The 26280-nt window shown below is 44.8% G+C and overlaps 1 protein-coding gene across 1 annotated transcript in view; it reads right to left on the bottom strand.

The window, feature by feature from the left end:
* The window catches only part of DSCAML1 (DS cell adhesion molecule like 1), a 100136-nt gene extending 75112 nt beyond the window's left edge, over nucleotides 1–25024 (bottom strand). The window contains exon 1 of the mRNA XM_083368262.1: nucleotides 24907–25024. Coding sequence (XP_083224388.1) covers nucleotides 24907–25009 — 103 coding nt within the window. The 5' untranslated portion in view covers nucleotides 25010–25024. The remainder of the gene's footprint in view (nucleotides 1–24906) is intronic.
* Nucleotides 25025–26280: the final 1256 nt, after the last annotated feature.

Below are 26280 nucleotides of genomic sequence, written 5' to 3'. Positions count from 1 at the left end.
AACCTGTATTGGAACCCTAGACTAGAATCCAGGAGACTTGACTGAGATTGCTTTGGGCATGCAGCTGGCTGGGGAACATGGGACCATTCCTGCTTTCTCAGTCCTAGGAAGGAGGCAATGGCAGACCATTGTCAAAAAAAACTTGCCAAGAAAACTGAGGAGACAATCCAAGAAGTCTCTAGGAGTTCAACCTAAAAAACATAACCTGCAGGTAAGCTCTTCTGAACTCAACAACACTGTTGAGATATATACAAAATACATTAAGAATGTGTTTAACTCAGAGGAAATTCTTTGGTTACATACTATTCAATCTTTAACCCCAAATGCCAGATGTTTGTTACATTTAAGCAGCTAGTCTGGATAAGGAAAGCTGTCAAAGAAAACATAACATCCAAACTACACTTTCCTTGTGTGTGTGTGTGTGTGTGTGTGTGTGTAAATGCTGCTATAACCACACACATCCTCAACATTGTTGCAGCTTCAAAAACATCAACCTTCAAATGGGATTTCCAGAAATATGCACTTTTTTTACACATGAGTGTGTAAATAACCATTTTTTAGACTTCACTTCTTTTAGCAGCAACCTTGATTTCTCAGAGGCACAGAAGGAGCTAGTCCAGGGGATCAGAGGAGTTTCCTCTGTGCATATGGGTGGGTGGGTGCACTCGCAGGCGCACATGCAGACACACAGAGCCAGGCTTTAGAGGCTGCTCCCTCTGAATCCCCACAGCAGGCCGACTAAAGCCCTCCTGAAATGCAACACTGGGAAGCCTAACTGGGTTCTGTGTAGCATTTAATCTTAGAACATTTCATCTTGGCTGACAAGCTCATGTAAGCCACAACGGCCCTGACCCCCAACAGCCGGCAGAGAGCCAAAAGAGCCTCCCTCCCAAGTAATCTCCTTGCTCAGGACTCCCCCATAGAGCCCCTGGCCGGATCTGAAGAGGGAGGCTTCCGACGGGGCTGCAGGGGCAGGTTTCAGTGCTACAATGCCCCTCGTGGGGAGGCAGCCCTGCCATTCCGGAATACTCTGGCCTGAGTGAAGTCGCACTGCAGGAGAAGGAGGACTGTGGGCCGCACTGCCCCAATGCTTCCTTTTGAGGCCTGCAAACACTTTTTTTCCCCAGCCCCAAAAGAGCCAAGAGGACCTTTCAAACTCCAGCCAGGCTTGAGGAAGGCCCTCACCAGGGGCCTGCTGGGAAGGGGCGCTCACAACCTTGTTCTCCTTTGTGGGTCCCAAAGGCAATTTGGGAGAGCAACCTCTCATTGGGAGCCACCCACGGTTGTTCAGAAGGTGGGTGGTTGTATAAATGTTTTAAATAAATAAAATGAATGCATTCATTTGCAACAGCCGGAGCCCCAGCTTCAAGAGAAGGTTCTTCCTGTCGGGCAAATTACCTCACCAAATGCCCACCAAATGCCTGTTCCTTGGAAAGTTGCCGCTACCGTCATGCATGGCCACACAATAGTTCAGCTCCTCTTGGAGAAGGAAGGCAGGGGGACCAAACCCGGAGTGGGACTGGGGAGCCAGCAATCAAACCTAATTTGGGGACTGGAAATAGACTCTCCTGCGTAGGAATTAATGATTTATAGTGTCGGGAGTATGTTGCTTTTTGCAAAAGGATGGGTGACATTGTTACTATCTTGCTTTGTATCATTTTAACACTTTTTACTCAAATAAGGTTCAAGGTCTTGGTCATGATCTTTAAGTCCTTACATGGCATGGGTCCGGGTTACCTCGGGGACCACCTGCTGCCGGCGTCAACTCCCCTCCGCCCAGTACGTGCCCACAGAGAGGGCCTCCTCAGGGTGCCTCCGGTCAGGGAATGCCGACTGGTGGCCCCCAGGGGGAGGGCCTTCTCTGTGGGCGCTCCGGCATTATGGAACCAACTGCCGGTTGAGCTCCGGATGGCATCAGACCTCCGATCCTTCCGTTGCGGGCTGAAGACCCACTTATTTGAATTAGCTGGTCTGGCCTGATGGGGGATTATGGGTTTTTAAATTGGTGTTTTTTAGTATTTTATTATTGTTTTTAACTGGGCACTGGTTTAATTTCTTTTTAACTTTTGTATCGTTATTTATATATGCCCTGTGAACCGCCCTGAGTCCCTAGGGAGAAGGGCGGTATAGAAATCAAATAAAACTAAACTAAAACTAAACTAAATAGAGCCAGTGGTGGGATTCAAATACTTGAACAACTGGTTCTCTGTGTAGAGGCTGCTTCCGGAAGTCCATTCTGGGGCTGGGTCTCCAAGGCCCAGAACGGACTTCTAGAAGCGGCATCCAAGCACTTCCGGTGGTCCATTTAGAGCCTTACGAAAAAGGGCTAAGGCTTCAGCCAGTTCATCGAAGTCAACAAAAAATTAGCTACCGATTCTACCAAAACGGTATGAACTAGCTGAATCCCACCACTGAATATATTGCTTAGGGTTATTTGCAACTGAAGGAGCATATAAGCCTGAGAAATGAATGAATGAATGAATATAGAGTATCCTTACACTCGGCCAGATCTGACCCACACTAGTCAACCAGGAACATCTGGAGAGCTGGGGGGGGCAAGATCATCTCACACAGCAAGATCAGAATTCATGCCCTGCCTACCATGAATTTGTCCACTAAAGTAGTTGCCATTACCACCATAGTGTAACCCTGCACAGTGTACAAGGACGATTTTTATCTTGGTCCACAACCTTCCCAAATTTAGTTTCATTAAGGACCCCCCCAAGTTCTGAAACTGCATGTGAGAAAGTAAAGGTATCTGTCCATGTTTTTCAGTCCATGCAAGATTTTAATCCAATTTCTCTTTCCTTGTCTTTCGAGCTAAAGTTAAGAAATTTGTCAAAGTGAAACTGCCACCAATGGCTGGAAATTTCCTGCCTGCAACTCTCTGGCCAAGCAATGCGAATGCTACCAAGCGTCTCATCTCAAGGCTGAAGGATCCTTGGTCAGCTGCCAAATTCTGAGTGGCAGAGTGGGGAGACAAGAAGCCCTGCAGTGGGATGTCCTGTGCATGAGGGGAAGATTCAGCTTCCCCTTCATTTTGCTCAGCCCTCCATGGGCAGAGCTCATAGCTCCCATGCAGTTTCTGGAGATCTCCCAATAGAACTTTAAACACAAGACTGGAAAGTGATTGTAGAGCAGCTACTTATTATTGTTATTATTGTCAACATCCAGATCAAGAGTTTGTTCTGTTTCTGAAAATCTTACTGTTTATTGAATACATTGCATGGTTTTGTCAAAGCAAACCTAGCTCTGAGGTTCCAACACCCATTCATAGACTTAAATATTAATTTTCCCAGCTAAATCCCTAACGTGTTATATAATTCATATCAACAACTTCACTTTGTTATGGGAACCATCTGCTTCAAATCCACACCTGTTCTGGTGTCCTTGACAAGGCTTCAGGCTCTCACAGTCTTCAGCTGAATCAAAGAGGTTTCATTTCTCCATTTAATCCACTTGAAAGTAACATCTCCCCGCCTCCCACCTTACTCTAAAAACAAGATGAACTGCAGAAGCACAAAGGCGCCTCAAAGATTCATCCTTGGCAATTATGCCATACAAATCCAGCTTTGTCTTGAACCCAACCACTACTTTGCAAAACAGGTCTGCTCTGTCTTCCAAATTCCAAGCCTTGGAACTGACTGGGCAAGCAATTCTTCATAGGGTTCTCTAGGGAAGCATCATTTCCCTCGCCCCCTTCATCCCTTCCTTCCAGAAGGACTCCCAGACTAGTCCTTCACTCTCTCCAGTTTCTCCGTACAACATTTTCTCTAGGGATGCAATAAAAGAGCTACCCATCCATATTCATTCCCTCTGCTCACCTTTTCACCAGATCCTTTGACAGCTCAAAGTTTATGGTTGCATATGGTAACCTTCGGATGATACCCTTGTTTCCTCTTTATTTCTATTGTTCCCTTGGGAGAGCAAAGGTTCATTGGGTTAAAGTCACCCAGGAAATATCCTTACCATGGTATAGAGATAAAGCATATAATGAATCAGAAACAAGCAATAAACTTGTCACCTTAGTCCCTCACATCACATATCATGCAGCAACCAGGCTAAGGCAGCCCCCTTTCCTGCCCAACTGCCCTTGGCAATCCGGCTTCCAGGGTTGGTGGAAAAAGTGCCAGCCCATCAGTTGGAAATCTGAAATGGGGAACTTCTCCAGTGCCCTCGATAGACTGGGATCTAATCCATCTCTCTTCTGAATATCCCCAATTCTAGTACTTGTATTAAGCATTTTCAGATGGTTCGGCTATTCAAATCAAACAATCCAAAGTTATGCTTTGAAACTATTCTTATCAAAATACCAGCATGTATTCTGGAATTTTTGACATTATGACTTCTCTTCCTCCTAGTTTTGTGAAAGTCAGTCACAACAACTCCTTTATTCTTTCAATCTGAGTTGATCATTTTGTGGCATTCATTTTCTATCTGCGAAGGGGAGTTTCTTGTCTAATTTGTTTGATTTTGGTTCAGAATAGAATGCAGAAATGTTAAGTAAATAAATAATAGCTTCCCCTATGCCACAAATGAAAGGCACAGAAACTTCTTAAGATATTAACTCATGCAAAGAATCTTCCATTAAGTCTAATTATGGTAATCAAAAACATTAAACACAATTAACAACAACAACAATAATAATAGAAGAGTTGGAAGGGACCTTTGTTCAGGCAGGAAACCCTATACCATTTCAGACAAATGATTGTTTGGTTTGTTTGCTTCCATGGGTTGTGCTCTTACAGTTTAGAAAATGGTCGTTTCAGAAGAAAACATTCTTCTCCATGCTGATCAATTGTTCTGGAGGAAAACCAGGATAAGAGTTAACAAATCTGCAGATGATGCAAAAATAGGATAGAAAATGCTTTAGAGAAGAATAACAAGATTCAGGAAGATTCTGATAAACTGGAACAAAAGACAGAAACTGAGAAGTTGTGAGGAATCACAAGCTGAATTTGAGCCATAATCCAGCTGCAAATAAAATAAATCAATCTTAGGCTGCACTAACAGAGGGAAACTGCTGGAATCAAGAGAAGTCACAGTTCCTCTTCAGGCTGTCTTGGTTGGGCTGCACTAGAATTCCGAGTCCAGCTCTGAGCATCGTGCTTGCAGAAAGGCACGGACAAACTAGAGTGGATCGAGAAGAAAGCAGCCAAGAGAAAAGGACCTGCAAGTAAAACTGAAAGGATGGATGTATTTAGCAGGAGAAGAGAAGGCTGGAGGGGGACATGGCAGAGGTCTTCAAATACTTGACTCTTGACTCTCTTTTGCTGGGAGCGTTTAAACAGAGGCAATTGCCACGACCTCAGGCAAAACGGTGCCTCTCCAGCAGGTTCCCTTAACTCCCTCTGCAAAGCCAAATCCCCCCCCCCACATCACTCCATCATCCAAGAGAAGTGCGCACAATTGGATGGTGTGGGCTGGAAAAAGGACTGGGTGCTATTCTGGTGGAGACATGACCAGCGGCTTCAGCATCCTCCTCCAATGGAAGAGAAACTATGAGATAGGCACAGTTTTAAGAAAGAAAGCAATGATCGTGTAGGTACCAGACATGTGCACGGCTAAAAATATGAGTATATTAGGAGCAGTTCTTGTTTGATGGAAGCCAAGCAGGGCAGGGGTCTGAGGAAGAGAACGCCTGATCCTGTCCTCTCTGGGGCTCTTCAGAAGCCTCTGCAGAGTGCCGAGGGACACCAGGAGGAGGCAGCACAGACCAGACTTTTGATCCTTCAGTGGCTGCTCTTAACTGGAACAGACAGAAGGACATAAGCAAAATGAGATTTTGTGTTTGTGCACCTGTCCCCTGAAAACAAATCCACCTGTACTTGTGCTTTAATTTTTATCCTTCTCTCAAATCCAGTTAAGAGTGAAAAAAAAGTTGCTCAGATTATGGAAAAATATGATTAAAATGCCAATTCTTTGACTCCATGCATTTTCTTAGTGCTTAAAAGCCTCCCCCTCCCCCACCCCCACCATCCAATAGAAATAAAGATCAAGCATAATTTTTCTGGAGAGAGACATAGTATCTTACCTAAAGTTTAAGAGAAATGCAAGAATATTGATTAAAAACATGGCTTCATCATAGAGATAAAAATTGCTGGAGTCTAAGGCTGCTTAGGGACACGGTGGCTCAGTGGGTTAGGATGCTGAGCTTGTCGATCAGAAGATTGGCAGTTTGGCAGGTCAAATCCTGAGTGCCGCGTAACAGAGTGAGCGCCTGTTACTTGTCCCAGCTTCTGCCAACCTAGCAGTTCGAAAGCACGTAAAAATGCAAGTAGAAAAATAGGGACCACTACGGTGGGAAGGTAACAGCGTTCCGTGTGCCTTTGGCATCTAGTCATGCCGGCCTCTTGACCACGGAGATGTCCTCGGACAAGCGCTGGCTCTTCAGCTTTGAAACGGAGATGAGCACCGGCCCCTAGAGTTGGAAACGACTAGCACGCATGTGCGGGGGAACCTTTACCTTTACCTTTAAGACTGCTGTAGAACTGTGCTATTGAGTAAATGTTGGAGTTAGAACTCAATTTTGGAAATGGCTTCCTTTGACCAAAACCAGAGCAATTCATACTAGCCTTGAGAGATTGGCTAGTACACAACAATAAATATTAAATAAATTAATATTTAATAAATAATAAAGAAGATTCTAGCCAAGAACCTCATGATGGTCTGAAAAGCAGGGATCTGAGATCTCAGGCCTGTTGCTCTCCAAAGATCACCTTCAGGGGGCTCAACCTAAGACCAAACACCCAAGCATTTGTTGACTGTTAGGAAGAGCAAGCAAATACCAATATAAACTATCTAAACATTTAGAAAGTACTCTCACACAAAAAACATAGTGGGTATGGAAAGCAGAAAACGTATTGGCCTGTTGGCCACTCTTCTCTTGCAGATGACTCTGGGCAACATGCAAAGATTGCCAACCTGAAAACTACAAGCCTACAAACTTGGTACCCAGGGATAAAACAATCTCCCCCCCCATCTCTCTCTCTCTCTCTCACACACACACACTTCTCCCTCCCTCCCCCCCTCTCTCTCACATATCAACAGCAGCAGAACTCTCCTAGCCCTCTGGCCCAAATGCCTGGGGAAACAGTCAAAATTCCTTCTGCCAAATTACTTTCTGCCTCTTTCAAAGTTATCACTATTTTCTTTCCTTAATTTTAAATTTTCTCTCACCTACTGAAAATATATTTAATCATCTCAGTCACTGCAAAGACTTTCCCTGGAAAGTCTGGATTGCATCAGTTGCTACAAAATCTGCCTCCTAAATATCTCTGCCCTCCCATTCTGCCTCTCTCCAGAAGCCACTTTTCAGATGCCTCCTAAAAAGAACAAATGGCTACCATCACTGATGATAAAAATCCTACCCAAGAAGTCCCAACAATACTGAGTACAACTGCAATCCCTCAGCCACCTCAAACTTCTCCAAACCTGTGAGCTGCACCAGAGCAATCTCTGACCCCTTTGGGTAGCCGGAAATCCCCTCATACTCACTCAGAGCAAGACCCTCACAGCCACCATCGGCTCCAAAGAACTACGGTACCTAATCAAAACACAGAAAAGCCCTCCTTGTTTCACGGCCAGAGACACAGCAGACTTGATGGATATGTTAGAATCACTACTCTCCTCTCCTCTACAGGATCAACAATGAATGGGGGGGGCAATAGGAGAGGGACCCCCGGAAGCTGGCAGGTCAGGACGTAGTGGCCACCTGGAAACAGCTATCCATAATTTTAAGGAAACACCATGTAATAGCATGAGCATCAGGAAGCCCTTTTTCACAGGAAGACAGTTCTAGATATAAATTGCAATCCTAATCCTTCCCAGCCCAGAGAACATGCTGAGACTCCATATTTCACTGCTTAGCAGAAACACAACAAGGCTCATTTCAGCAACATCCTGTGGCACATTGTGCAGAAGATACTATAAATGGGCTGGAGGGCCCCCAGGGACAGACAGTTGCTAATCTTGCTCTTGTAGAAAAGCCCAAAGAGTAGCCATACTTTTCCCGAATCCATTCCCTTCAAAGCACCCCCAAAGTGGCACAGAAGACCTCATAGTCACAAGATCCCCTCTAAACCAGAGCCACGAGGGTAATGGGAAGAGGAGAGGATTCAGAAGGCTCTGAGGACCACTTCAGGAATGCCGGGGGAAGGGTTGGGGCACCCAACTGCTGTGCACATAGATCAACAGCTGCTCAGTCCAGGAACTGAGTTTCCATCCTCATCCCCACATCCTGGCTGCTGTGGGTGACTGGCAGTTCTGCCAAGCGAAGGGCATCTCCACACCTCCAGATGCCAGATGGCGTAACCACTGCTATCCATGCTGGCATGTTTGCACAGCTCCTCCTTCAACACAAAGGCCTACAGCAACCCAGTAGGAGCAGCCTCAGAGTAATGCTTTGCTTCCAGCTGTAGTCAGGATTAGAAGCATTTGTTTTGTCCGTGCAGATTCAGGCAAGGGCTGAACTGCCGATATCCTATGAGAGGGGGATCCATTTTCAGCAGCCTCTTCAAGAACCACAGCCTTGTTGTACATCTGAAGATTCATCACTTTTGAAGCAAGCCATTCTTTGTTGTTGTTAGTTGCAAAGTCGTGTCTGACCCATCGCAACCCCATGGACAAAGTTCCTCAAGGCTTTCCTGTCCTCTACCATCTTCTGGAGTCCATTTAAGCTCACGCCTACTGCTTCAGTGACTCCATCCAGCTACCTCATTCTCTATCATTCCCTTCTTCTCTTGCCCTCAATCTTTCCCAGCATTAGGCTCTTCTCCAGTGAGTCCTTCTTCCCATTAGGTGGCCAAAGTATTTGAGTTTCAACTTCAGGATCTGGCCTTCTAAAGAGCAGTCAGGGTTGATCTCCTCTAGAACTGTCCGGTCCAAGGGACTCACAGGAGTCTTCTCCAGCACCATAGTTCAAAGGCCTCAATTCTTCGGCGCTCAGCCTTTCTTATGGTCCAACTTTCACAGCCATACATTGCAACTGGGAAGACCATAGCCTTGACTATACGCACTTTTGTTGGCAGGGTGATGTCTCTGCTTTTTAGTGTGCTGTCTAGATTTGCCATGGCTTTCCTCCCCAGGATCAAGCGTCTTTTAATTTCTTGGCTGCAGTCCCCATCTGCGGTGATCTTGGAGCCCAGGAAAATAAAATCTGCCACTACCTCCATTTCTTCCCCATCTATTTGCCAGGAATTGAGAGGGCCGGGTGCCATGATCTTGGTTTTCTTAATGTTAAGTTTCAAGCCAACTTTTGCACTCTCCTTCTTCACCCACAACACGAGGCTCTTTAGTTCCTCTTCACTTTCTGCCATTAGAGTAGTATCATCTGCATATCTTAGGTTAATAATAATAATAATAATAATAATAATAATAATAATAATAAAGTTGGAAGGGACCTTGGAGGTCATCTAGTCCAACCCCCTGCTCAGGCAGGAAACCTCATACCATTTCAAAAAATGGCTGTCCAGGTTGTTGATATTTCTCCCGGCAATCTTAATTCCAACTTTTGAATCATCTAGCCCTGCCTTTCTCATGATATGCTCTGCATACAAGTTAAATAGGCAGGGTGACAGTATACTGCCTTGCCGGACTCCTTTCCCAATTTTGAACCAATCAGTGATTCCGTGTCCAGTTCTCACTGTTGCTTCTTGACCCCCATATAGGTTTCTTAAGAGACAAATACTCCCATCTCTTTAAGAACTTGCCACAGTTTGTTGTGATTCACACAATCAAAGGCTTTAGCATAGTCAATGAAGCAGAAGTAGATGTTGTAGAACTCCCTAGCTTTCTCCATGATGCAGCATATGTTGGCAATTTGATCTCTAGTTCCTTTGCCTCTTTGAAATCCTGCCTGTACTTCTGGTAGTTTTCGATCCACATACTGCTGGAGTCTAGCTTGTAGGATTTTAAGCATAACTTTACTAGCATGTGAAATGAGTGCAATGGTGTGATTGTTTGAACATTCTTTGGCACTGCCTTTCTTTGGAATTGGATCTTTTCCAATCCTGTGGCCACTGTTGAGTTTTCCAAATTTGCTGGCAAATTGAGTGTAGCACTTTTACTGCATTGTCTTTTAAGATTTTGAATAGCTCAGCTGGAATACTTCACCTCCACTAGCCTTGTTGTTGCTCAGATTTCATAAGGCCCACTTCACTTCACATTCTAGGATGTCTGGTTTGAGGTCATTGACCACCCCATCGAGGTTATCAGGGACGTTAAGCTTGTTCTTGTATAATTCTTCTGTGTAATTTTGCCACCTCTTCTTGATCTCTTCTGCCTCCATTAGGTCCCTGCCATTTTGGTCCTTTATCATGCCCATTTTTGCATGAAACGTTCCTTCTTCTCTCCAATTTTCTTGAAGAGATCTCTCGTCCTCCCTATTCTATCGTTTTCTTCTATTTCTTTGCACTGTTCATTTAAGAAGGCATTTTTATCTCTTCTAGCTATTCTCTGGAATTCTGCATTCAGTTGGGAATATCTTTCTCTTTCTCCCTTGCCTTTCACTTCCCTTCTTTCCTCAGCTATTTGCAAAGCTTCCTCAGACAGCCATTTTGCTTTCTTGCATTTCTTTTTCTTTGGGATGGTTTTAGTTGCTACCTCTTGTAAAGTGTTGCGAACCTCTGTCCATAGTTCTTCAGGCACTCTGTTTATCAGATCTAATTCCTTAAATCTATTTGTTACCTCTACTGTATATTCATCAGGGATATGATTTAGTTCATATCTGAGTGGCCTAGTGCTTTTCCCTACTTTCTTCAGTTTAAGCCTAAATTTTGCAACAAGAAGCTCATGGTCTGAGCCACAGTCAGCTCCTGGTCTTGTTTTTACTGACTGTATAGAGCTTCTCCATCTTTGGCTGCAGAGCACATAGTCAATCTGATTTCTGTGTTGACCGTCTGGTGATGTCCATGTGTAGAGCCGTCTCTTGGGTTGTTGGAAAAGAGTGTTTGCTATCACCATCGTATTCTCTTGACAAAATTCTGTCAGCCTGTGCCCTGCTTCATTTTGTACTCCAAGGCCAAACTTGCCTGTTATTCTGGTTAACTTTTGGCTTCCTGCTTTAGCATTCCAATCCCCTATGATGATAAGGACATCATTTTTTGGTGTTAGTTCTATAAGGTACTGTAGGGCTTCATAGAATCAGCCAATTTCATCCTCTTCAGCACCGGTGGTTGGGGCATAGACTTGGACTACTGTGATATTGAATGGTTTGCCCTGGATACGAACTCAGATCTTTCTGTCATTTTGTGGATTGTATCCCAGTATTGCTTTTCCTACTCTTTTATTGACTATGAAGGCTACTCCATTTCTTCTGAGGGATTCTTGCCCGCAGTAGTATACCTGATGGTCATCTGAATTAAATTCACCCATTCCTGTCCATTTTAGTTCGCTGATTCCTAAGATGTCAATGTTCAGTCTTGTCATCTCTTGTTTGACCACGTCCAGCTTTCCTTGATTCATGGATCTTACATTCCAGGTTCCTATGGAGAATAAATCTTTACAGCATCGGACTTTCCTTTCACCACCAGATGCATCCACAGCTGAGCCATTCCTGAAGGCCATCAAAACACGATAACAACATGAATAACAAGAAGGTGCATAGGCTTCAAAGGAAAAAGAGTGTTGGGGGGGACATCAAGAATTCCCTGGTGTTTGGAGCCTTTCCTCCAAAAAGCATTTCTCTGAAGCACTTAGATTTTTTTCCTTGTTCACTCATGTCCAATTCTTGGAGACTGTCTGGAGTTTCTCGACAAGCGGTTTGCCATTGCCTCCTTCCTATGGCTGATAGAAAGTGACCAGCTGAAGGAAACTCACTATCAGATACTTGCTAAGAATACTCCTCATTCCCAGTGGCCCAAAACATTTCATGCCCAACAAGGAAGTACTTCCTGCAAGGGAACAGAGAACAAAATGGCTGCCATCAACCCACTGCCTGATGCAGTGCTCTATGTGTTCCAAACATCTCAACTGGCCATGAGCTTCTAAACATCAGGCTGCTACTTTGGGTGATGTCCTGCTTGCACCTGTCCTCATCCTCACACACACACACACACACACACACACACACACACACACACACACGGCCTGGGAATCCCTGTCTTAATCTTGTCACTAGCTCTAGGAGGAAACAGGCTTAGGTTTTCCTTAGCCAAACTTTCCCCTTTTCCAAAACTACCCAAGGATGGCTCCAAGCTACATAAAAACAATGAGGGTTGACCAGGGTTGGGGGAACATCTAACCCAGAATAGGACAGAGACAGAAGAAGGGGTGATGATGAGAGCAGCAACCCTCTTCCTGATCTTGTTTACTGCCAATTGGGTGGAGAGGGGAAGGGCTAACTGACCACTCATGAGAAGACATCGGGTCAGAGGGGCTCAAGCAGCATCTTCTGATCCAAGGCAAGGAAAGTGCTCCGGATCCAGGGTAGGCACCTCTCTAGCTTCGTCACTGAATGTGACACACCTCCACTTAGCTGCCACTGACTCACCAAACATACTATTTTCTGAGTGCATTTTAATAACTTTGGTTGAATTAGCAGTAATCCAAACTGGTCTGATTGTTTTCCTAAATGAGGGAAATGTACAGAATCTTTTGCAGACTAAGTCATTTCTGCGGCCTTTGGGTGGCAAGATAAAATTGTAAAAAAGGGCTGGGCCAGGACAAAAGGAAAGCCTAATTTGAGATTTAATGCTGGCACGAAATGAATACAATATGTATTCCATAATTCCCCCCTCTATTATGTTAACTATGTTAGAGACTGCCCCCATAGCTTGTGCCCTCTCTAGGTCATTGCTTCCCCATTTTTTGGCAGAGAAAGGCACTTGAATGAGCAGCTTCCCCTTCCCCTTCCTCTTCCCTTTCCCGTGCTTTAGCACACACAAGGACTCTCTTGCAGGAGAAGAGTGTGGCCCAACAACCTAGGCCAGTAAGAAACCAAGTTTGGGGAAAGCTGTGAGGTTTCCTCTAGAGGAATAGAAGGACGGAAAGAAAGGGATCAGCACAAGAAGAGTGACCTTTCCCTTGGCACCCTCCAGGATGAAAATAACATGCTGCTGGATCAGCTGCATCCCGGTAGTGTGCGGGGAGAAATAGGGCTCTCCTTGTCCTAAAATGAGAGGAGATGGAGAGGAAAACAAGGGAACCCTCTCTCTTTGGGGAAGAACAGGCTTGCAGCCCACACATCTGTTCCTCCTACAAAACGAAAGACTTGGAAAGCAGGAATAAAGCCTAGCCTGTTTCAGGAATGGGGGGAGGGGGAAGAGCCAAAATCCCTCAGCTTCTGCCACTGCATACATTATGCAGTCATCTTTGCACTGCAGGTGGCATGGAAACATGCAACTGCCACCCATCCAACGGTTCAGCACCTGCTCTTCACTACCCCAAGAACCTAACCTCTTTGCACACGAAAGAAATGCTGGATTTGCTCTGAAGGCTCCGTTTCCATTGTGAAATGGATCCTTCCCTTTCACCAGCTTCAGTTGCAGGGCTGGAAAAGTGTGTAACATGGGAGGAGAGTCCTTTCCCCAGTTTCAAAATGACAAATTGAAGAGCTTCAAGAAATAAAATTTGAAAAAGCAGAAATACTGATGGATGCAACCATTTTCACGTCAGTTGCCAATACGGAAAGGCTTTTCGGTAAGGATTTTTCTTTTTCCTGGCAATGTTTGCTCAGGCTGCCAGAACTGTGAAAAAAGGACCTTTGTGGAAAATTCAATATATTGTTTTCCTACAGTGGAATCAGGGCATTCCCAAGAGAGATTCTCCCTGGGAGGAGACCAGTTTTAACAGGGAAGAGTTTTCTGTAGTTCAGCCGCAAGATGCTGCAGCCAAGATGCACAAGATAATCTTATACTGTCATATAAAAGAAGACATAGAAGACCAATGGAGCATTCACTTTGAGGACAGCCAAGGCCTTGGCATTGGGGCGGGGAGGGAGCAGGCTTATTCTGAATCTTTTAGGCTAGTTGGTCAACCTGGAGATTATGATGAGGTAAGCTTTGGAACCTAACTAGGGCTTTTAAAATAAAACAAGATTATTCAAGATTGAATTCTCCCGTTCTGTTTGGGTGAATCCTTCTCTAAAATGGAGCTGGTGCAATCAAAGGGAATTGCTAGGAGCTCCATTGATGCAATCCCAAAGATCAGCACAATTTAGTCAAACAATCTGGGACCGAGGCACCATTTGCCAGGATCCAGCTTCTTTAAGCTAAAACACTCTGATGCTTTTTTGCAGCTCCCCCGGTAAGATCTGCCATGAGAGAGGGCATGGTTCCCTTTGCCCAGTGTAGAAGTTTGTCTGCCTCCATCATCCTCTGCTGCTTCCCTCTTTCTTGATGTGGCCTTAACAGTCAACCTCCTAGTATATACTGACCTTTGGAAATAATCTAGAGTTTGTTCACATTTTACCATGCTGACTGCAGTTCCAGAAAGTTTCTGCTCTCTTTGGCTCCCATCCATGGCATCTTTGATGGTGGATCTAGTCCAAGGTACATGAACTTGATTAGGAAAACCACCATTTGAATGATTCCATTTGCTGCTCCTTTAAGAGGGAAAATGGGCCACTTCTGATATCCAAGATGGCACCAAGATGCTGTAGGGTATGTGACAATTGGAGGATGCTGTTGTACTGGTTGAAATATGAATGTGAACTAAACTACAGTGCTCTCCATCATATTCATGAATATTCTGGGAGCTGACAACAGGTCAAAAGAGAGCACCTTAAACTGGTGGTGGATCCCTGAGGAACTTCTGGAAGGAAGTTGTAGATAGGCATCCTGTAAGCCCACTGAGCCCCAGACAATTATTTTCTGGTTCTCAGAGCTTTCTTCCATGACTAATAGTATTTGATTGCATGGTGTGTGCATTTGCGATCCAAGGTGGCATGTCATTCCTTGTCTTTCTCGGGAATGGTGAATTATTAGGGAGCCCTGGTGGAACAGTGGTTGGAATGCAGTATAGCAGGGGAACTCTGCCCACTGCCAGGAGTTCAATCCTGACCGGCTCAAGGCTGACTCAGTCTTCCATCCTTCCGAGGTTGGTAAAATGAGGACCTAGATTGTTGGGGCAACATGCTGACATTATAAACCCCTTAGAGAGTGCTGTAAAGCAGTGGTATTTCTGGCTTTGCAGACCAGCGGGGGGGAAGGGGGGAGAGGAGATGGTTCTGCCACTTGCACAAATGAAGCTGTACACACACTCTTGCCTGCCTGCTGCGTGTGCAAGTAGAGCTGCACACATGCATGCACTTGCCCTGCCGCTTCTGTGGCCCGGTTCTGAACAGGTCACAGCTCAGTAGTGTGCCATGGCTCAGGGATTGGAGACCCTGCTGTAAAGTTGTGGAGCCTAAGTGCTGTTGCTATTTGGACCAGGAGTCATTCAATCTCTTGCCTTAGGTAGCCTATTTACAAATACACACACACACTGCTGTCCTTGGAGATTCCTATGAAGAGCTATTTGGGCCAAACAATGAGGTAGCCAGGAAGGCTACTATAGATAGGACAGTTATCTTATGTGCTCTGCATTGATCTTTGTGTTTTTGCCTGCTGCGTGTCTGGGGATAATTCCCAAAAGCATTTGCTACAGCCCGAAATCCATGCTGCCACAGGGCAATCACTGGGTGACCTTCAGCGAATCTAGAGCAGATTTGTGGTCAAGAAGAGGCCTCCCCTCCTAAGATTTTAAGGTTTTAGCTCAGGAAAGGCCTAGAAGGGTTCTAGACCATTGGGAAGCCTTCTGCCACACCAGCAGGTCCAGCAAGAGTTTTTAAGGGATGGTTGCTGAGAGATTTAGGTGAACAGCCAAGGTGAAGGTAGGTAAAAACGAAGTGCCAAAGAGAGGGAAAGTAAAAACAGCAGAGATCGTGGGCAAGACACACATGCCTCCCAGGGCAAAGCAGAGATGGGACCAGGGAAGAGAAGGATGGCATCCCGAGGGACCGACTTCACAATCTTTTTCAGCTCTGCCTCTGGGGCAAGAGCAGGAGGATGCTCGCATCCATGCCCTGACCTGGCCTGTTTGAGCATTGGGGGATGGGGAGGGAATTGTCTTTCAGAGCTCATGAAGTGAACAGACATTGCAGGCCTCTCCTGACAAATGGCAGTTAATGCCACAGCTTGCTGGGGAGACACCCTAGAACTAGGAAAAATATCAATTCTCCACACCCCCCCCCAGTTTGAACATGTTGCATATTGCCTCGAGCAGAGAGAGTAAAAAAAACAGAAATTGCATGTAATCCCCACTTAACAACCAATCATTTTACGTTTTATGACCATTTGAAGTTACAACAGCCACAGAATGGGTGCTTTATGGCCCATAAAGCTGACCCAGACATCATAAACGGTGACACGCCTCTCAGTTACAGGACTGCATGTCAGGGAGGTTAGCTTTACGGTTGTAGTGGCATTTCCACAATCATGTGACTATGAATTGTGATGTTTTTTGCTGGTTTCCAACAGAAAATGCCTACGGTATTCAAATAAATGTATTCACTTAATAACTTATGTTTGCTTAACAACTGCCATACAAAAAAGCTGAAACATGCCTCGACTTATGACTGCAGTAACTTATAACCATGTCTAGGCTCATTTGTGGTCATTAGTCAAGGACTGTATTTTGACTTGAAGAAGGGAGAGACTGCAGAAAGACGTGGACTTTTAAGCTTCTTGGGAGAAAAAGTCACTGGGGGACCTGAACAGGCAGAGATCCTTTCTCCTTCATCTCCCCCACCCCTCAAGTGCTGACCCGGACCCCGATTCACTCTTTTTGCACAGAGCTCTTCACTGTGTGAGCCAGAGGCTCCCATCCTCAGCCCTTGGCCGGGACCTTCCCTACTGGGCCATCTGCTCCCAGCTGAACTGGCCATCTCCCTCCAGCTCCTAAAGACAGACACCCAGAGCAGCAAAGGAAGGTGATGTTCAGCCAAAGTCCAAAGTCAACTTCTCTTAGCTTAGCTTATTGGGACTGCCACCTGTACTGGCTTCAGCACCCTTGGAGACCTACACAGCCCTCCACCCGATCCATCCTCTGCAAGCCACCCCTCTTCACTTAGCAGGTCAGAGTCCACGTGGCTTACAAGTCCAGCCTCTGATGGCCTTTCCACACAGGCCCCCTTCCTCTTTGTGAAAATGATACATCTTCTCAAGAGACCCCAGGAAACTCACCTGGGCCAGCCTGAGGCACAAAGGAGTGTTCAGTCCTGCCCCACAGAGGCTTGGAGACCATCTAGCCACTCTGAAGATCAGAGAAACAGTATCCTCTGTGGAGCCGGCCTAGGTTCTCACAGCACTTCAGACCACCAGGTCTTGTTCTTGCCTGGTACTTTGCTGAATTATTCAGCATCTGGCCAGAAAATCCTAGAAAATAAGATCCACCCCATGAAGCACTAATATACACAACCAACAACAAGCTGGTGACTTGGGAAATTATAAATAAGTTTAGAGTTCTCAAAATCATTGGAACCACCTTCTTACCAGTGGACCAGGGATCTACCGGGGGTCTTTTCCCTCCTCCCCCAACCTCCCCTTCCCGTGCTCCACTCAGCAGGCAGGGAGATGGGTAAAAGCCCCTTCCTCCACAGGGCTTGCCTGGGGAGCAGCTCCTTGTGCCCAAGGCAAGAGATACCTGAGGCAGCCAAAGCTAATTGCCCACTGAAGTTCAGGAAGCAGGACCTACTGATGGGGGGGAGGAGAAAGAGGAGGAGGAGGCCCATGGAGCAGTTGGGCACTGCCATGTAAGCAGAGCACACATGGGGGTGAGAACAAGGAGGAAAAGGGCTTAGCTGAGGGGCAGAACTCAAAATGGAACTTTTAAGTCTCTCTGGGCCTTTGGGAAAAATTATAGCTGTTCCCTAGATCCATGTTTAAAGTAATACTACCCATGGTTGTAAAATAAGTGTCCAAGCTTTCAAACCACCATATTCAAAATGTATATATTACACACACACACACACACACACACACACACACACACACACACACGATACTGAATTATTAAGGCACATTTGACAAATTAATTGTCTTTCAAACACACCAGCAGGCAACATGTTGCCCCCTCCTCACTCAAAAGGGCAGAATGATCACTCACACCCACAGCAGCATCTCTCGTCTTGCTACTCCATCTGAAATCTTCATCTCCATCTGATCTGAATATCTAAATCTGAATTATCACAGTAAAAGAGACGTGGTGTTCACACTTTTTTTATCTTGTTGCCATGGTGATTAGATAAAATTCACACCAAGACTGGAGGGAGGGGTGAATTATTGCAGACAGAACCTCATCCTGTTGTTGAGATTGGTGCCAAGGATGCCATGCTTTTGACCTCTCTGAACTGGCATAAGCCTCAGGAAGGGGCTGGCCAGCAGTGGGGGGAGGAAAAGGCTGGCACGGTCACAGGTACACCAGTGGGCAGCTTTGCTGCAAAGCCCATGGGATTTGTTGAAAGCATCAGACACACGCAGGATTCCCAAGGAGACACAGAATATATTCAAATGAGGACAGATCATTATTTCACATTTCACAGCACATACCCCACCGAGGAGCTCGGAAACATTTTTTTGCACACATGTCAAGACTTGCATAATTTGGCTGGCTTGAGTGGAATGAAAAGCTGAAGATTTTGCCCAACCAAAGGAGTTACTTAATATGGCTGAAATGCTTTCAACGGGAACCTGGACTTGAATTTGGGGGAGGGAATTATGCTGGACAGCAGTGGCCCCAATGCACATTCCCACCTCCCACAGTACAGATCCAGGAGACAAGCTAGAACCTCAGCCCACCCCACCCCACCCCCATCCCTGACCCAGGCCACCTTAGGAACCTGCTCAACAACTCCTGGAAAGGGATTGTTCATTGTGTTCCACTCAAGCAAGCACAAGGGTCACCAGAGGAGGGAATCCTTGCAGGTAATGATGTTTCCTTAGCCGAAGGCAATTCTTCTGCCCCAGCTCCCAGGTAAGGGTGGGAAAGGACAGAGAGAAAGAGCTTCATCCACCGAGTGACACAAAACCATGACTCGCAAATAACAGGGACCTCTCTGGGCAACAATGGAGGGCCAAGAAAGAGCGATCTGGTTTCAGACCTTCCACACACACATCCTAGTCCACCTCATGCCTTCCCTCCAGAGAAGACTCTTGCAATTACAGTCTGCAAGGGGGGTGGGGGTGGGACAGTGGACAGAAAATCACTGCCACTGCTCTGGGGAGGGACAACCCAGCTTCCCCTCATGGTAGCACACGGTCTTTGGTGGGAGGCAGAGATTGCTGGGTGACATGTGCCCAGCACATGGATTCTTTGGATCAGGCCATGAGGTGGGAACACCTCTCGGTACTCTGTGAAGGCTGGCAGCCAAACTATGATGCAAAGGCTTGGCTCAGACAGCAGAATATGAATGTGGATGCTACAGCCATAAATATTGCCGGCAGCCTTAATTTGGTGTAGCTTCATGCTGAATCTTCAGGAGTTCATTACATTTGGAGAGGAAATAAACAACTTCTAAAAATATAATTTTGTGAAATTCCCAGATTATTAAAGGCTAAAATTTAATCCATGACAGTGCATTCTAAAAAGCATTACAATGCCACCGAATCAGCTCCAGAATGTCCCACAAGCTGGTGACTGCTAGAAGCAAGGCTTAGAATTGGGGGTGGGAGGGTTGGGGCTGGGTAGGATGGGAAAAGAAGGACAAGGCTGAGGCAGACCAAGGGTTTCACAACAGGGACACGGGCTGCCTCTGCGTTTACTACTCTGGACAGTAGACCTCCTGCCCTCATCCAATAAAGCAGATCCTAGTCAAGGGGCTGCGAGAGTGCAGGCAGCTTGCTCCCAGTCTAGGTCAGTTGGACAGAGTGGGAGGCCTGGATTGCCACAGTACCTTGTAATCCCTGTCTCAAAGGGGGTCACCACAGAAAATGGTTCTCTTCTAGTTGATTACCAACTGCCTCCCAGCCTTCTGCTTCAGAGCCCACCCACCTACCCCCAACTCAAAGTGATATGTCTATCAGCTTTACATTATCATGGGATGAATAGTACATTTGACAGACGAGGACATATATCTCTACAACAGCCAGTTCCAAAATTCAAAGAGGGGAATTAGGAATTCACCCCAGAAGCACTGCCTGCAGAACAAGGAAGCTTCTCCACATACCCCAATTCCACCCCCCCAACTGAAGAAAGATGGCCTCCTTTGGAGAAACTGAGCCTTATTCTCCAAGATGCCTCCTAAGGTTTCAGAAGAGGTACAACATTACTGTAGTTGAATCTACTTGTCTCAGAAGAACAGATTCAACAGAAAGGATACAAAACCCTAAAGGAGGAGAAGAAATGGAGGAAGGAAGACGTGGTCGGCACCTGAAAATTTCCAGTCTTTGGGATATCTGCATTTGCTTCCTCCTCACACTTGGCAAAATATCATCTGTGCTTCATTGTCTCACCTCTGCCCAGCCCAGGCTTTGCTACTTAAAATGAATTTTCGCAGTACATTATTCCAGATTTTCTGAATTGTGTCATACTTCCCATTAGAACCCCAGTAGATCTAGATGCCTGACCAGCCGCAAAGTTGAGAGACACACCATGGCTGTTTAGGGATGGCCCCATTTCTAGTCCCACAATCTTTCCTTAAACTCCTGCATCCATAAGAAGGACTTCTTGGCAGGAGGACTCAGAACTCAAGGCGAGACTGATCTTGACAGGAGCACCAGCAAAGTAAATGGCTTTTCAGAAACCTATAATTTCTCTGCAACCCTTGACTTGACTAAACACACATTTTTAGACAGAAGCACAGTGAGCTAGGCATTAAACAAAAATAGGCAGACTAATAGTGGTTCATGTATAGGATAACCTTCTATAAGGGAATTTATCTTTGATTTCAGGGTACATTTCAGCTTTGCCAAGTTAACCAAATAATACAACTAACAATTTAACAAGCGAGGGGGAGAGGAGGAAGCTACTGCAGCCACAGCAGCTTGGAACTGATGAAGAACAGGCAATTGGAGGCATTAAAATATTGGCTTTGAAAAAAGGCCATCAGTTTGCCTCACAGTGGATACATCTGAGAAGCTCAAGAAACAAGCCAGGCAGCCCGGAAAGCATGGCAAAGGTAATGACACTCAAAGCAGGAGTAAGAAATAAGTAAGAAATAAGGAGTAAGAAATAAGCCAGGCAGCCCGGAAAGCATGGCAAAGGTAATGACACTTAAAGCAGGAGTGTCAAACTCGCAACCATAAGACATAAGACGTGTGGACTTATCATGACTTTTTTGCCATTGACACCCCTGACTTAAAGGAACGTGGTGGTAAAGAACAAAGGAGAGCTCCAAGGGGCAGCAAACCTTCTCACCCCTGAACCTCATTAACAGAGTCCCTGGGGGAAAAAGGGACCTTTATGCCAAGAAAGCTGACCAGTTCTCAATGAGGCGATTTGGTTCTGCAGTAAGATACACAAGGTGGTGACCAGGAGTCGCCAGCTGTGGGATAGCTAAGAGTGGAGACTGCAGCACCAAATATGCCCTTAACAAAAACCGATGGGCAACTCAAAGGTTGAACGGGCACATCACCATAAATCTCAGGCAATAATGATGTCAAGATCAGATTACAATGTGAAAGTCTTCTTTCTTCAACAGTGGCATGATCTTTTGAAAAGCAACAATAAGAAACTTTGCTACCTGGATAAGACTGCTAAAGCGTTGTATTTCAACCATCAGATGTAAGCCCCATTCCATTTTTCTTGGTGAAATCTATCAAATAGTGAACACAACACTAAGTCCTTCTGTACCAGAGACAAGCTCCTTGTGTGTCTTATCATATTTGGCCAATTAAGTATTCAATTCAATTCAATTCAATTCAACACTTAAAATCCATGAGTTAACAATAATTGCTTCCAGGCAAGCCTAGTTTTAGAGATGGATGGCTCAAGTTATAGGTGAATTGAAGCTGCACCACTAGAAGTCTTGCTAAAGTTTCCCACAAGACCCGATGTAGGAGTTTATGTGACATGATGGCAGCAAGACAGGAACCTCATCATCTCTTTTTCTAAGGTTGCCAGCAGCACATGAGACAAATGGAAATAACCCACTCCCAGTTACCATCGTCAGTATTAAGGGTTAGGGTTAAATACCAGTTATTTTCTGGACCCAATCCGTGGTGTTGGCAGTACTCTGATTAAAAGGACTTCACTTCCAGAGGAAGGTTGTGGATGTCAGTCTCCAATAACAGGCTTCAGATGTTAAACAAGTGAGATGCTTCAGAGAAACAGCATCTATTAGTGATCTGGTATTAAACCAGCCACGTGTTTGGCAACCACACTCTGTTACTTGGCAAGATGACAAGCCTCAGAAAAGAAATTATTAGCCAACTCTTTCTTCACTCTTTGGTAGGTTACTTTCCCCCCAAAAAATTGCTTAAATAGGTGGATAGTTAACAATACAATAGGAAATATTAATATCCAGTAATTGGATACTAACAATATCTTGTCAAGCTGATTTTCCTGTCTTCCTTGCCAATTCACACTGCCTTGGTGGAGCAGTGGGCTAATGCCTCCTTAAGTAACACAAGCTGCCTGCCATTAGTGCAGGTTCGAGTCCCACCAGGCTCAAGGTTGACTCAGCCTTCCATCCTTCCGAGGTAGGTAAAATGAGGACCCAGATTGTTGGGGGCAATAAGCTGACTTTGTAATAATGCCGCTTGGGGGGGGGTGAAAGCCCTAATAAGCAGGCATATACATAGAATGAAGGCTATTGCTAAGCTTGTAAGCCGCCCTGAGTCTTCAGAGAAGGGCGGGATATAAATAGGATTAAAATAAATAAACAAATAAATATTCAAAAGTGATGTTAAGTTGCTTCAAGGACTAAAGACTAGGGAGATGATTGAATGAAAAAAAAGAAATGAAAAAAATATCAGTTTGACATTATAAGAATTTTCTTGTCACCTAAAAGTCAGGGGCACCTCAGAGCCACCATGCCAAGTCAGGCCAGGACATTAAGTTTAACCCTTGCAATCTAGACCCATCTTTGGAGACTGAAGGACTCCAGTACAACACAAACATTTCATGTGCCCTTCTCAATTTCCACTTGCTTCCTGAATATGTATTATGACTGACAGAATTATGTTCCACCAATAGCCCCAAAGGCTTGCCAGATACCATAACAGGCCCTAATGCCCAAACTGTTTTCCTCTTCAGCTCCCCTCCAATATACAGTATTTGCTCAATGGCAGACTGGTTCAAGTCTCTGCCACAAAGCAATCATCTTTGCAGGGTTTTTTTCCAAAGAAAGCAAGATCTACACACACACACACACACACGCACGCACATGCACACCACACACACCTCCAGCAGAAGGAGCAACATGGCCAAGAAAGACTTGGATGATTCCCTCCCACCCATCAACATGGAGTTGGATTTTCATCATTAGAGTGTAGAGGAAAATGTCTGAATTGTAGAGGCCAGCTTTCTGAAGTACCTTGACAGCCAAGTACCACATTCATGCCTCCAAGCTACCCAAACCACCAGCGTCTAAAATCAGGACTCCAGGATCACAAGACCAGTAGGATCTATTCAGAATTTCTCAAAAAGGGACAACCTTTATCCTACAGATCAAACAGAAAATGCTCCAGGCAAGTGCAACTCACAAATCAATGAGCTATTTATTGTTTCCCCTTCTTTTCATCACGCAGCAGATCGTATACTGGAAAGGTCAAACAGACGGGTGAGACACATGCCTTTCTTCCTCTTCCAGGGCTATTCAAGCTCTTATAGTCTTTGCAAAACTGAAGGCCATGAAATCTTCTCTTGGATGGCCTTGGAAAATCCAACATGGGGCCTTGTAGAGTTGTAGACTTTACTCAAGAAAGCATTTCACTGTAAGACAGTTTCAAGAAAGCCGCCCATCTATGGTGGATTCCATTTTAATGTACTTCCAAGTAAAGCACAAACTTTGATTTTGTATACAGGTGATCCTTGTTTAATGACATGTTCAGTGACCACTGAAGTTACAATAGCACTGAACAAGTGGTACTTACGACTGGTTCTCAAAGTTCTGACCACTGCAGCATTCCTGTGGTCACAAGACTACAATTTCTGGCAGTCCATGAGCATCTTGCAATAGGCTGTTGCAGTGTCCCAGTGGTGTGATGCATCCAACAAGCAAAGTCCATGGGAGACCACAAATCAGGACCATGGGACATCATGCTTAATAATAGCACAGAATGCACTTAATGAAGGCAACCAGAAGTGTTACCACTATGAGGCCTAGTCACTGACATTGGGCTTTATGACTGCATCGCTTAGCGATGGAAATTTCCATCCTAATTACCGTCATTAAATGAGGACTTGTTTTAGTTCCTATTCCATGACTGCAACTAATCCCAATCCCTTTATCTCCTGAAATGAATAAAAAATCAGCTTCACATTTTCTCTTTTAAATTACATGCAGGAATGGATCTTTCTCCAATTTTTGAATGCAAAGCTTATAAATGTGACATGCACGGTTATATTATCACACAAGCGATATAAAAGAAAAACTATTAAAACATATATGAGACAAATTTGAAAGATAAATTAAAAACTCTTTGGGTATACATAGCCAGATGTCTTATCAAAGTTTAAGCAGGGAGGTACAACAAAACAGGTCTGAGCTGAATAATGCCAGAGCAAACTAAAATTGTGTTAATAACCTGAGTCAAAGATACTGGGAAAATGGTGAAAAACTTATTAGAAGCTTGGCAAACCACTTGAAGCAAAAAGACCCTCAGAGAGATCTACTATTGAGGAAAACCTAGCCAAGGTTTGTGATCAGCCTGATTAGATTGTACTTTTGACCAATGACTTTTGGAAACACACCCAAAGTAGACCTTCAGGAGAACCCCTAGAAATACCATGCAATAGAAGGGGGAACACTGCCGCTACCCCTCTTACCAGAGATGATAGAAACTGTATCTTTCTCCCAGGATACAACATTAACATATTCTTGCACTGAAGAAGGAATGAGGCACTTAAAAACAGCCACGTTTCCACGCATTGACCTTTGATCCTCCACTCGAACTGTGTAAGGTTCCCTGAACACTGGGAAGAAAAACAACAGGTGAGCAGACAGATTAGCAACTTGTGTACTTCACCCAAAATTAATTTCACACCTTCCCACATCTCTTCACCCTACAGGGTGTACATTCAAGAATACACCAGACCATAGCTTCATCAATTGGGAGAAGACTGAAAAAAATGTTTTAATCCTTTGTTTCAAAGCATGCATAACTTTATACCTTCTATCATGTTCACATTCACTCATGTATTTTTCTAATTAATGAAGCCCCTCAGCTTCTCCAGACAGACTTCAAGTTTCTTTGCTCCTTTCTGTGCTGGGCCCTAACAACTGAAGAAATGGAGACCGGTAATTTTGGACTCAACACCTGGGAGGATTTCTATACACCTGACCCCTGCTGAACTTCCACTGCAGTGGGCAATGAGCCAGAGGATGTAGAAGAGCAAGGCGGCTCCCATTGCCCAATGGACGAGACCAGCTTTCTTTTTTTACTTTTTTATTTATATCCCGTCTTTATTATTCTTAGGCACCTCTTCTGAAGCAGTCATAGACAAAGATAAATGCAAACAAAATTTTGTTTCTTTTCCAGGTATGAGTGGATCCCACTGCAATGTGAGTTAGAATCCTGAACCACATGTGACACATCCCAATGTTTGATTATTGACACCACCCAACAATGATCTAGTCTTAGTGTTCCAAAGATCTAGTTGGTTGCTGCAATGCATTTATTTGGCTAGCCCCATGTGAAGCTATAGAGCTAATTTCCCAAACAGGAGGAAACAAGAAATGAAGTTATAAGAAATAAGAAACAAAGACTATCGCAAGTATATTTTAAAAGAATTTCTTGCCTCTTGCTCCTCATGTCCAAGGAAACAGAATATAAAGGAAAAAGGTTAAAGGCTGCCTGTTAAGAATTCTAAGGAAATCTTCATGGCATGAAGCCCTCAAAATAAAAATAAAATCATGTGCACATATAGAAAAATTTTATAGCCAGTATTGTAATTCAAGTAAATAATTCACTTCTTGGTCTTTAATGTCTTATCTCACCCTGTGAGGCAAGGAAGGAAAAAGCTGGGTACCAAGCTGGTGTGTGTGCACTTTGACAACCAGTGTTTAATAGTTTAACCTAATGGAACTGATGGGGCTCCTCGTCCACCCACCTAGTTGATCATTGAGCAAAAATGCTTTCCCACCTGCTCCTCCCTTTCCTCTGCTTAATTGGTCCTCCAAATACTTAGCCTGCAGCTCAC

This window comes from Vipera ursinii (genome assembly GCF_947247035.1).
Source record: "Vipera ursinii genome assembly, chromosome: 8".
Lineage (NCBI taxonomy): Eukaryota > Metazoa > Chordata > Lepidosauria > Squamata > Viperidae > Vipera > Vipera ursinii.
Note: the sequence above shows the minus strand (reverse complement) of the source record. Positions and strands in the feature narration are given on the sequence as shown.